At 39.5% G+C, this 12,817-nt stretch overlaps 1 protein-coding gene across 2 annotated transcripts in view; it reads left to right on the top strand.

Moving 5' to 3' along the window:
• LOC132110001 (neuroligin-3-like) overlaps positions 1-11,042 on the top strand; it is a 185,384-nt gene extending 174,342 nt beyond the window's left edge. For both annotated transcript variants that reach the window (XM_059516527.1, XM_059516528.1), the window contains 2 exons: positions 7,665-8,271; positions 9,190-11,042. In XM_059516527.1, coding sequence (XP_059372510.1) covers positions 7,665-8,271; positions 9,190-9,435 — 853 coding nt within the window. In that variant the 3' untranslated portion in view covers positions 9,436-11,042. The remainder of the gene's footprint in view (positions 1-7,664; positions 8,272-9,189) is intronic.
• Positions 11,043-12,817: the final 1,775 nt, after the last annotated feature.

The following is a 12,817-nucleotide window of genomic DNA, read 5'->3' as shown; positions in this document are numbered from 1 at the left end:
GCGTTTGATGGACAGGGTGCTGTTTCCTCTATATTCCTCTACTGTGTCATTCAGCCTCCAGTCAAACAGCCCATGCTGTGCTGAGCACGAGACGTCGCTGAGCAGAATACTGTTGTGCTTTTCCTTTTGTCCTCCTATTTTCTCTGCATCTCCCTTCGTGCTTTCTTGTAACAAGAACACAAGCCCCTCTCAGAAATGCTGAGGCCTGCTGGGATGAATCCAGATATATTTTTCTTTGAAAAGCCCATGTTTTTTTATGATGCTATCCCCTTGCCAAGATATTGGCAATTCCACTCAAAGAATAAAACATGATTAATCAATAATCAATAAGCCACGATTAATAAATAAGACTTAGCTGCACACGAGCCAGCTTGACCTAAATCGCTTAATGATTTGACACAACCTACATCTCGTGTTTTGTCAATGCATCTGTATTGACATATGTCTTATTTAAATTCTGTTGCCTGTACTTTATCCCAGTGGCAAGCAGATGCTCAATAACTCACACTGCCTTGTCGTATCTGCCTCGTGATTGTGAAAGCAAAAATAATAATTTCAATGCTGCATTTTAATGAGCGGTGTCCCACACTACACCCAAATGGAAACAGTCTCTTGAAAATCAGTTGACCCTGCAACCAATGCCAGATCTATTTCTTTCTCTGTATTTGAGCTACTGTAAACTGCTTCCTGCATCCGCTTCTTTTGTTGTTTCCTAGACCTAAGCGAGTCAAATCATGAATAAAAAAGATTGTGTTTATTTTGTTTAGCAGTCTTCTCAGTTAAGTCAGCACTTGATACTGTAGGAATCATATACTGTTGGTAGATTTGGTTTTGAGAAGGAAAGGAAGGATCCCTGGATGCTCATGATGAAGAGGATGCAGGAGTTAGGACCACATGTTGACCATCTGATCAATAGCAGTCATAATGAAGAGTGCACAGGGCCCGTGTCCTGCAGCTACCTGTATTACTTCAAAACCATTGCCTTATCTTTGGTTTGCTGATGGAAAATCTCCCTGACAGTGATGTAGAGATGTTCTGATAGATTTCAAGATTTTACATGGGTTTATTGCCCATGTAAAAGTCACCATTACAGTGCTGGGGTTGGATGACAGTTTCTGAATACATTTTAGTGTTCTGCTATGCAGTTGCTAGGGTATCCTGGATGTTTGCTAGGTTACTGCCTTCTAAAGCGGGATTTATACTTTCGCCAGGCACCGCTTCCTGAGCCTCCACTGACTGAGTGCGCACCTTCCCAAACGGACGAGGCTTTTATACTTGTCACGTTCGCCAATGCACTATTCTTTGAAACGACAGGTGACGACGATGAGTAATTGTCCTCTAAAACCCTAAGGAATCACCGGTGAGAAGAAGTCATTTCTTGTGATGTGTCTTGTGATGAATGAGTTGATGAATTCATAATTTCTTTATGTACAAACTTAAACTATTGTCCAAATAGTTAAACTACGTCCAAAATCAGAATACTTTGTATTGAGAAACGCGTGCAGACCTACATCATCAGTCTATTTGCCTAATCTTCCCGGTACTTTACACCGCGGTGGAAACGCAGAAAGCAACAGGTCTGGGGGGAAAAAAGTTCCTGGGAAAAAAAGTTCCTGGTACAAATGTTCCGGGTAATTTCGGTGGAAACGCGGCATCTATCTCAAACTCTATAGCACCCCCAACAGGCCAAATCTGCACTCGTATTTCTGCTAATAACTTTTGAACCTTAAGGTCTAAAAGCAAACTTCTTTTTTCCCTTGATTTTTTGGGCTCATGCTGAGTCAAATGCAAACCAAAATTTATAATTCTATGTGACAGGATTTTTTACCTTTTCTGAATTTTGCAAAACTCTACCAAAATCAGATCAACAATTAAAATTATACATTAAAGTACTTGTGTTTTCTATGCTAGTCAACTTAGTAAATAAGTGTACTCATTTAAAACACAACAAAATATTAATCAAAATTAATATATTTAAAGTACTCTTAATTTGTAAAATGTGTACTTCAAAAGTGTATATAAGTTTAAGAAAGTACAGCCTCTTACTTAAGTGGTCTTTAATTTCATTGATATTTTAACCTTGAAAAATATATATTTTTAAAGATGTTAATTATTCCTCAATATTAACTTTGTTAAAGTGCTTAAAAAAATCTATATAATCGAAATTTCATACTCGCACACAATCATGCTTTTGCTCTAAATATCATCATCCATTCACATTCCCAACCCTAAGTATGAGTAATAGTAGCCTTATCAAACACTGCTATTTAACTTTTTTCTTGTTCTGTGAGGAATTGAGGAAGTAATATGGAATTAAACATTACAAGCCACAAGCCACTGACTCTCTGAACTTTAAGCAACAGCAGTTTAAACTTTCTTTCAAAACAACCTCTCTCTCTCTCTGTCATGCTGTTTTATATATTCTATCTGCTGACCTTGAGAACAGTGAAGAGAGATAAGAAAAACTCTGAATCTTTCAAAAGCGGAGCCAGTAGTGTGTGGACCTTGAAATGTACCTTAAGATGAAAAACCACACCAAGCAGTGCACTCTACCTCCTGTATTTATAAATAACCCCTAGATAGAAAAATTAAAAGTGCATACACTACCTTGAGTTAGAATCAGTGCAGAGTTTTCATTTAAATAAGTGTCCCTGACCGAAGCACGGTAACACACTGAAGTGGAAGCAGAGGCTTTTATGATGCCCCATTGGACTTGGTGTCTCTGTGTCCACAGGCATCCAAGCGCTGCAAATTAGACTGATGAATAACCAGTGCATCCCCATTGAATTAACTCTGACTCGTTTTCACCTTGTCATATTCATTAGATTTATTCTGCTATGACTGCTATTCTTTTAGCATGGGTTTTTTCAAGAGTGAAGCTAATTCTTCTTTCTTACTTTTCTTTTTTATTTCTTTCATTCTTTCCTTCTCTATGTTTGTATGTTAAGGTGAGTCAAGAGTTCACCCCAAATTTTCAAGGACATTCTAGTCTAAATCTTTTTTTTTTTGTCCAATTTATTGTACATCAATTGAAAATGATATGCATGACCACTGATCACTAGCACACCTCTCCTCAAAAAAAATAAAATAAAATAAAACACTGATCATTCCGGACTGTAAAAAGTGCACAAAAGTTTAATACTAATGTGTTTAGAAGTACAAACAATAAGCCTTAACAAGCACCACTAATTAAAAATAATGAAATAATATAATATAATATATCAACAATTGTCCATTACCAGTGGAATTTTGTCCAGACTTAATTTGCTACTAGAAAACTAGAATATAGCACTGCTAAGATCAGCTCCTTTGACGAAAATATCTTCAGACAGACCTCTCCCTTTGGTGTTCGGATGGCGTTTAGGAAGTCCAGCCTAGTTTGAGAATCTCAGTGGTGGTGGAGTAGTTTCCTCTCAGGGCCTGAGATCTGAATGAGTGGCGCTGATAGAGGCTGAAGTACTGCTTCACTGGGCAAGCCCAAGTGGCCTGAACCGTAGAAACATTCGAGCAGTTTAGGAGCCGATCTGAGTGGGTCACCTGACAGAACACCCACAGCTAATTCTCCGTTTGCACATGCACTGCCCAGATCATGAGTTAGTGGAATCAATGGAGCACCAGCTTATTATACATTACTGACATAGGTATAGTTACCTTACTGTAATAAAGACAAAGATTAATAATGACAATATTAATAATAGTTTTAATACATCAAGATAAACTAATAATGAACATTTGAAATTAAGTAAAAACCATAATAGTATCTGAATGATAATAAAATAACACTGGTCCAATAAATGAGGCTAACAAATCCAAAATGACAGACAAAGCATGCAAGCATTCAGTAACCTAACCAAAACATGAGCTCAGTATATACAGGCATAACTGCAGGAAGAATCAGACTTCACCAACTAGATTAAACCTTCAAGGTTAACAAAAAGAAGCATAACGCCACAGTACACTGGCAAGGAGACAAGAAACCTTAGACAAGAGGCCGTTTTAATGAATGTCAATAAAGAAGAGTCTTCAGTAATCTAAATGAACTGGGTTTAACACAATCGACAGACTTTTGGGCTAATCGTCAGTGTTTTCCAGTATTCCTTCTCTTTTGGAGTTTGTTCCTAATGTTGGAAAACACAATTGTAAGCTGTCAGATTTATGAGTTTATGTTTTTGAAATGTAATTTCCTCTTTGAGATTGCCCCTTTTTGAGATTGCATTCATGTGCATATCACAAATGGTGCTTTAAGGGTTGCATGCTAAAACCGAATACTTTTAATACGTAAAAAAATAATAATAATAATAATTAAATATCCCTAACCTTAAGTTTGATCATTAGTACTTGTGCTGGCTTGTAGCACTAAAGGCAATAATTATTCATCTTCATTTACATCAACACATTAATCTCGAGCTAAACCCTCATGTGTGAAACGCCCACAAAAAGTATGTCATCAGTGCAGATCAACAGCCTGTGAAGACACATCTAAAACATCACAACTGACCTCAAATCAGCATTGAAAACCCAGCCGCATACACAGATATGCTGTGTCATGCAAGTCGGTTGATTGACTATTATGAGATGCACGGTGATATTGAAATTCTTGCGTTTCCTATTAAGTGAGAATGCCCCAGGTACACCGACTGTCATTCGCACACCACGCAGCAAGAATTCATATATATATATCCATATATATACAGTATATATATATGCTGAGCCTCTGCGGCTTCATTGATGTCCTGTTCTCTGGTGTGTTGCACCGTGGCAGATCAATATGACCTTACCTCTGCTGCCTGCTTCTTTGAAACTTAATTACTGATATTCAGCTACAAAGTCATCATGGTCCTTCTGCCAATATTCATTGGGGATCATTACCAGCCTAATAAAACGGGTTATTTATCGGCTTATGAGCTGACATTCAACCTATCTCCATTTACTTCTCTGCTTGCAGAGGCACAGACAAGAGAAAGAGTACAAAAAAAACACAAAAGCAAGGTATTTGTCTTTAAAACACTTGATTTTCTGCACAGGTGTCACAGCATAGACCAATGGCTCTTAAAAATAAAGGTGACCATAGAAGAACCTTTTTTGTCTAAATGGTTTCATAAAGAACCTTGAAGAATATTTCATTCAGTTCTTTGCGGCGAAAGAAGGTTCTTCAGATTATAGGAAGGTAAGAAAGAAGTGATTCATTGGATGTCTCTTCATTAGATTGAGTCTGAAACGTTATTGCATTGTTTCCTCTAGCAGTATTTTATCACAGATGAGGGGTCAATGTTTAGCTGGTTAGCTCCCGTTTCTTGAATCATGCCATGGGTCAGCAAAAAGCATATTCCCGCACTGACAGTCATTTAAATATGTTAAAAAACTTTTTTATGTAGTATATATTGCCCAATTTTTGAAGCGCTCTTAAAAGCTTAGGATAGTCACTAGTGGAGCTAAAAGACAACAAGTTCTGTGAGCTTGTAATACCAGTTGGAGAAATAGTGACCCCTGGAGGCTAAAGGGTAAAACTACACACACACACACACACACACACACACAAGGGCCCTTTGCCGGCTTCCCTCCTTTAATGTTTAGATTAATATGGTCCACTTTCTATCAGCACACTTGCTGTTAATGCAGTCTGCACTGCTTTCCCAAAGCAATTAACGGAATGGATGCACTGCTGTTGTTTTATCAAAAACAAGTTGCGTCCTGGAGCACATCTCAGCTGTTGATTTATTCATTTGTGTTTCACTTTAAAAGCCTCTGGCCCATCTCTTTTTTATAGAGAATGAGCCGAGGATGCGTAAAGCCCAGCAGAAAGAGGTGCTTAGAGATATAAGCTGTAACGTAATGTCACACAGGGGAGAAATAGAAAATGATGATTTGGAAGAAGTGCCTGGCAGCTTTATACAAGAAGGTGAAACAAGACGGATAGTAGTTCAGTGATGAGGAGGAACAGTGGTGGACGTAACATTGTTTTGTTGATTAGCGCAATTAGCTACACTGGGGTTGATAAGCGAAAGGATGCAAGCTGTTTGTGTCTTTATGCATGCTTAGCTTGACCAAGACGGAAGGTATTGAATTACTGAAAAGAAAGAAGTAGTGTGTTGATTCTCCTGCTGGAAATTGTAAAGTATGATCATGGTAATAGTAAGTTGTCATTTAGCAGATTGTTCTCAAAGAGTCAGTGTCCAATCCGGCTTCTGGAGGGCCAATGTCTTGTTGAGTTTAGCTCCCAGAGACACTTCCCTTGAAGTTTGTAGTAATCCCAAACTTGATTGTGGCCCTCTGGGAACAGGATTAGACACCCCTGTCTTACAGTATCCTGAGGTTGAGGATTCCACAACAGTAGTGAATTTAATGGGAATGAACCAACAACTTAACAAGGATAGGTGTATTAAAAACTCTGCTATCATTTTCTCACCCTAATATCCTTCCAAAGCTGTATGACAGGGGTGTCAAATTCGGTTCTTGGAGGGCCACAGCCCTGCAGCAGAGTTTAGCTTCAACCTTAATTAAACGCACCTGATCCAGCTAATCAAGTCCTTCAGACTCATTTGAAAGCTACAGTTATGTTTGTTGGAATGGAGTTGGACCTGAACTCTATAGGACTGTGGCCCTCAAGGAGCTGAGTTAGACACCTCTGCAATGATATGACGTCCTGTGATTTGTGAAACACAACAGAGGATGAAATTTCACTGCATTTTTGAGCATTTCAAATATGAGTCGTATGGACTACATTTATGGGACCTACTCACTATGTAGGCTAATGATGCAACCCAAGCAAATTGAAAATCTCTGAAAATATATCACAATTCAAGTTGGTTGAGAATTCAAAAGAATTGTGATACAATTATGGGCGGGGGTTAATGTAAATGTATCTCTGAGGGGAACTCACTGTCTTCAGAAATATGTAGATGGTATTTTCTTTTCATCTTGCCTCTGTGTAATGCGTATTAAAGTAGTATTTATAAGCGCAGCACTGGTTTGTTGACAGTGGTAACCAAGGAAATGTTATATTTGTCATGTATGTCATAATTGCCTACTGCTTTTTATGTAGTTATATATAGTATAATTTGTCAGAACAAATCAGTTTGCTTCAAATGCTTTTTCTGTAAAAGGTGCATTTTCTGCTTGAAAATGCTGATATTTCAAAAAAAAAAAATTATAAATAAATAAATCCAAGCTAAAAGAAGAGAAAGAGCACAGGCAAAGCCTGAGTTTTTGTTCATATGAAGATTTCTTTATTTGTTTATTTATTTGGGACTTTTGTTTTAAAATTTCACTTTGTTTTTGTTATTTGACAAAGATATTTAAATTTCACAAAAAATATGCATTACTTTTTCGAAAGAATATTAAAATTACTCCTCTTCATTTATAAATGAGAAAATTATATTTTTAATTGCATCGCATTGTGAGCTGAGTGAATTATAACATCCCCACTGTATGCTTTCACTGAAAAAGAGCAGCATAAATGTTCAGCAAAACAACTTCTTTTGCATTCCACAGAAAAAAAAAATATATATATATATATATTGCACATGTTTGGGAACAAATAAATGGTGCAGAAATGATAGTATTTACATTTTTGGATGAAGTATTGCTTGAACTCTAGCAATGACACTTTACATGAAAAACCTTCTCAGCTTAGTTCATTTATTCATCTTCTATCTGTTTTGCAGAGATCCCAACAAACCAGTGCCTCAGGACACCAAGTTCATCCACACTAAGGCCAATCGCTTCGAAGAGGTAGCCTGGTCCAAATACAACCCGCAAGACCAGCTATACCTGCACATCGGCCTCAAGCCACGAGTCCGGGATCACTACCGCGCCACTAAAGTGGCATTCTGGAAGCACCTGGTCCCTCATCTGTACAACCTTCACGACATGTTCCACTACACCTCCACCACCACCAAAGTGCCACCGCCCGAGACGACTCAGAACTCCCTGTCCACCAAACGTCCCAACGGCAAAGCCTGGCCGTTCAACACCAAGCGGCCTCCGATGTCTCCAGCCTACAACAGCGAGAGCGGGAAGGAGCAGTGGAACGGAGAAGAGGAACCAGGCCCACTGGTGGTGGAGAACCCACGGGATTACTCCACCGAGCTGAGCGTAACCATCGCAGTGGGAGCTTCTCTGCTGTTCCTCAATGTTCTGGCTTTCGCCGCTCTCTACTACCGCAAGGATAAGCGCCGACAGGAGCAGCACCCGCAACCCAGCTCACCACGAGCCACCAACGTCAACGACGTGAACCGGCACGCCCCTGAAGAGGAGATCATGTCCCTGCAGGTCAACCAGACGCACCACGCTTAATGCATATTAAAGTAGTATTTATAAGCGCAGCACTCGTTTGTTGACAGTGGTAACCCATGAAATGCTGTATTTGTCATGTATGTCATAAGTGCCTCCTGCTGTCAGAGAGTGAATCTGCATCCTCACGCAGCCCGTCTGCTTTTAAGTAGTTTTAGGCCCCGATCAGACGGAATGCGTTCTTTGCAGTGAGAGCGGCAAAAAGGTTGGGACATTCCTTGACTTCATGCAAATATTGAGCGAAATGCACTGGGTGACAACCAATCGTCTTTAAAAGAAGAAGAAACTCAAAGAGACATAGTTTGTGAAAGAGACATACTATGTCAAAGAGACATAGTATAGACATAGTTTTCAGAGACATGCTCTGCCCTAAATTTGACACGCCCTAAAGCAGTGGTGTTGTAGGTTGCCAGAGGCACTAAGCGCAGATTTGATGCTGTTAAGAAAAAAACTGTCCAACTGTGGTGATGAAAGTTACCAGTCCGGAGAGTGCAATGATGGAGAGGAAACTCTTGGTGCCTGTCGCAGGTTAATGGGAGCTGTATTTTTAAGGTTTTTGCTAATATGACAGTTTACTTAACAGCAAAAACCAAAGATTTTAGAGCGCTCGCGCTAAAGTCCTTTGATTAGATTGACAGGACAGCTGATTTGGTGGTTGCCTGGCAACATAAAAAAAACGCAGCACACTATTCTTTTTTAAAAGTCACCAAAATAAGGCAGTGTGGTACAGTGCGCAGTCACGTTTTCAGACCTAAAAAACATGTTCAGTCTGATCGGGCCTTATGTAGCATAATTTGTCAGAACAAGTCAATCTCCTTCAAATGCATTTTCTTTACAAGATCCATTTTCTGCTGGAAACATGCTGATATTTCTTTTAAAAAATGTATGTCACTGCAGGTCAACCAGACGCACCATGAGTGTGACGCAGGGCCACCCGGAGACCCCTTACGGCTCGCTTCGCTTCCCGATTACACGCTGACTCTGCGGCGCTCGCCTGATGATATTCCACTCATGACTCCCAACACCATCACCATGATCCCAAACTCGCTGGTGGGCATACCCAACCTACATCCCTACAACACCTTCACAGCAGGCTTCAACTCCACCGGCCTGCCACACTCCCACTCCACCACGCGTGTATAGCTTTATGGCCATCCAACAAGAGGGAGGGATGCGGGAAGAGTCTTTGGCTTCAATGAAAACACTGAAGCGAGAGGAGGGGGTACAGGACGATGGTGGAAACTAAAAGATTTCAATAGACTTTTGCAAAAAGCAGTGACAAGTTCTTTCCAGATGTCAAGTTGTGCAAACCTGCCAAAACAGAACTGCTCTCTTTCCTCTGAAAAGGGACGAGCGTTTCAAGCAGTATTTTTTCTAATCATCGTTTTAAAAGAAAAGAAAGAAACACCTTTTTGAGCAGAATCGGGTGAATGGGGCGCTTACTTTTTTCTTGAATATATATATATAAAAATAAAAAAAATCGAAAGTGCATATTATTTCCCATCACAGTCTTTTGTGGGAAACATGTTTCAGAACAATGGCCTCCTAAGGTGACATCTGCATAATATTGTTTGCTTTGCGATTTCTTTTCAATGCCTTATAAACAGCTGTTTTTTCACTTAATTTGACGATCTTTCCCTGAAATGTGTCTGTGTGGAACATAGCGATCTGACTCGAGCAGTTGGATTCCAGAATGCATTAGACAGACGACAAATATGGAAAGCGGTGGATAGAAATGGTAACTGCGACTCATTTTCCAGTTGCATAAGCTCACATGTGGTGTTTTCACTTTTTATCTTGGTTCCACTGAAAGCCTTTTGTTTAAAACTTTTCCAATGGACAAAGACTGGAGATAAAGACTTTTAAAGTTAATGTAAGTGTTTTGTTTAATGAAAAGTGCATCTTTTACAACAAAATTATCTATCGGCTCCTGTGTCAAATTCCCATGAAATGCACACTTACACACAACGCTCAGAGCACTGTTTGACTGGTGTGCGTGTGTGAGAGAGATTCTGGGTGTGAATGGGAATATTTGAGTTGTGTGGGTGTGTGTGTGTGTGTGTGTGTGTGTGTGTGTGTTGGATTGCCTTTGCCATGTTTTCTGTTTCTATATATTTGTGTGATTGGGGGTTGGCGGGGGGGGCTTCTGCATTGATTTTGTTCACCATAAGTAGTGTTTCAGCTGCGTCTATTGTCGTCTGTCTTTGCGAAACAGAACTTTTTGTTATTTTAAACAAGTTACATATGTCTAATTTTGCTTAAGAATTACAAAATAAATCTATTATTTTACATGCAAGAGAAAACAATAGCTAAAGATTGAACCGAACTAACTGACATGATTCCATTGACTTTGTAAGCGTTTCTCTCGACTGGAGACAGTGGCCTCTTTACACTGAATAACCTGACTTCAGTGTAGACCTGTGTTTCTTTAAATATATATATAAATATGGGCATACATACATATATGTATAGGGCTTTTATGAAGATTTTGCTCCCATTGACCTGAAAGTGTAAATGACCATTATTATCAATTATTAGGCTGAAAGCAGCAATATTCTGAGGGCAGAGCAGTTAGTGTCTGTACTAGTGTTATCTTCTACACCATAACCTGAGGCCACAACAACTGTCTTTTTAATAGCTCTATATGTATATTTATGTATAAATATATTTAATATTTATTTATGTATACCAGATGTATACATGCTGATTGTGCCATGTGCCAAATTAAACCATAAAACTGGAGAAGAAAATGGTTTCCAAAAACTTTATTTCATTTCTACGTTTATACATTTTTGCACAACTCTATCACAGTTAAATGTGTATTTCCATTCTCTCAGTTTTTAGATTTTCTGAACCCTCAGATTCCAGTATCTCGGCCAAATATTGTCATATCATAACAAACCATACATCAATGGAAAATGTATGTATTCAGCTTTCAGATTATGTATAAATCTCAATTTTGAAAAATGTATCCTTATGACTGGTTTTGTGGTCCAAGGTCACATATGAGCATTTTTTATGAAATTATGGGTGGAATTCAAGGTAATATGTTAAATCAGTCATCTGTATCTCCAAGTCATGTTGTTGTATGATTAGCACAAAAAATGCTAAAATACCCCTTGATACAAACATGTACGAAGTTAATGTGCACACTTAATGATGAAGAGTCACTTTTTAAGCAAAAAAAAAAAACTGTTTAAGTGACTCAAATATCCAACATTTCATAATGAGTAATCCTGTTCAACAAAGCGTTAAGAGAAGAGACAGGTATGTAAAATATCTTTATAATTACACACCTAGCACTACATGGTGTCATTTCAGGCATTGGAAACCCTTTATGGTTGGAAACTGGAATTATGATCAAGTATGAATATCCCCACATTCAACATGGATTGCAGTGACAATATACATATATATATATACAGTATACAAATACAATTTGTATTACTTTGAGGTATCTGAATGAGGGAAAGTTTGTTTGGACTACAACCCTATAGCCTCCAGCATCAGCCTCGGGTTTAGAGACGAAGCGGCTCTGGTTTCAGTAACACTCTTGTCCTGTTTGACCCTCATCAAACCCTGCCACGCTTCCTCACAACAGCTGAAACCCTCTTTATCACCAGCTCCACGGCATGCACATTTATCTATAATTCTGACCTTAAAAGTCACATAAAATCCTCTTTTAATTCAATGTCTCATTGGATTCTCAGAACATGTTCAGTCTGGTTCACTGCTGTTGAGCGTTTGGGTGTTATTAGACCTGAAACATGAAGCAATAATGTGAATGTGTCACAAGGTGACGATCTTTAGGGGCGGAACCAAAATTCGGGAAGTTTGGTTCCGCCCGGAAGTGTTTCCGCCCGGACCGGAAAAACAGAACACCGGAACTTCCGGTAGCGCCGTAAGAAGGAAAATCAGGGAATTCGATGCACCTGTGCCTAGTTAGGGACAGCGGTTGGTGATTGGAGGATACGCTGGACAAGGCAGTACTTAAGGCCAAGTTATTTTACAGTCTGGGAAGCTCTCTTTGGTGTGTGTGAAGCACTGGGTTGTGCCCGTCTTGGTACGCTGCTGGTAGCTGTCTAACTCTCTCTCTCCCTCAGGCTGGAATTGTATGATTGTGAAGACATCGCGAACCTTAAAGGTTGAGAAGTGAACAGATTATACGGCGAACTGAGACGACGTGAAAAAGGGGATTGGAAGTGGCATTGATGTGAGTACTAAGAGCCAGTCGAAAGTGCCCTGTATATTGACCTGGCGTTGTGTAGATCTCTCCAGGAGGAGGAGGGTGGCCCTACCCCTAATATAGTGTGGTGGGAGAGCCGAAGGAATACTTATTGAAGTAGTCGCAACGACGACATCACTAGCTAGGCCGCATATTCCATCGCCAGATCCGAACCAAGCGAAGTGAAGGAAGACGGGTGTCCTTTCCGTACACTGAGTGTGGTGGGTGAGTCTTCGTGCTGTGAAAACCTATAATTTTGACGTGGTGTTGTATATTGCTGTGGGCTGCTGTGTATTGCCG

The sequence above is a fragment of the Carassius carassius genome, chromosome 29 (genome assembly GCF_963082965.1).
Source record: "Carassius carassius chromosome 29, fCarCar2.1, whole genome shotgun sequence".
Classification (NCBI taxonomy): domain Eukaryota; kingdom Metazoa; phylum Chordata; class Actinopteri; order Cypriniformes; family Cyprinidae; genus Carassius; species Carassius carassius.
This window is presented reverse-complemented; position numbering and strand designations above follow the sequence as displayed.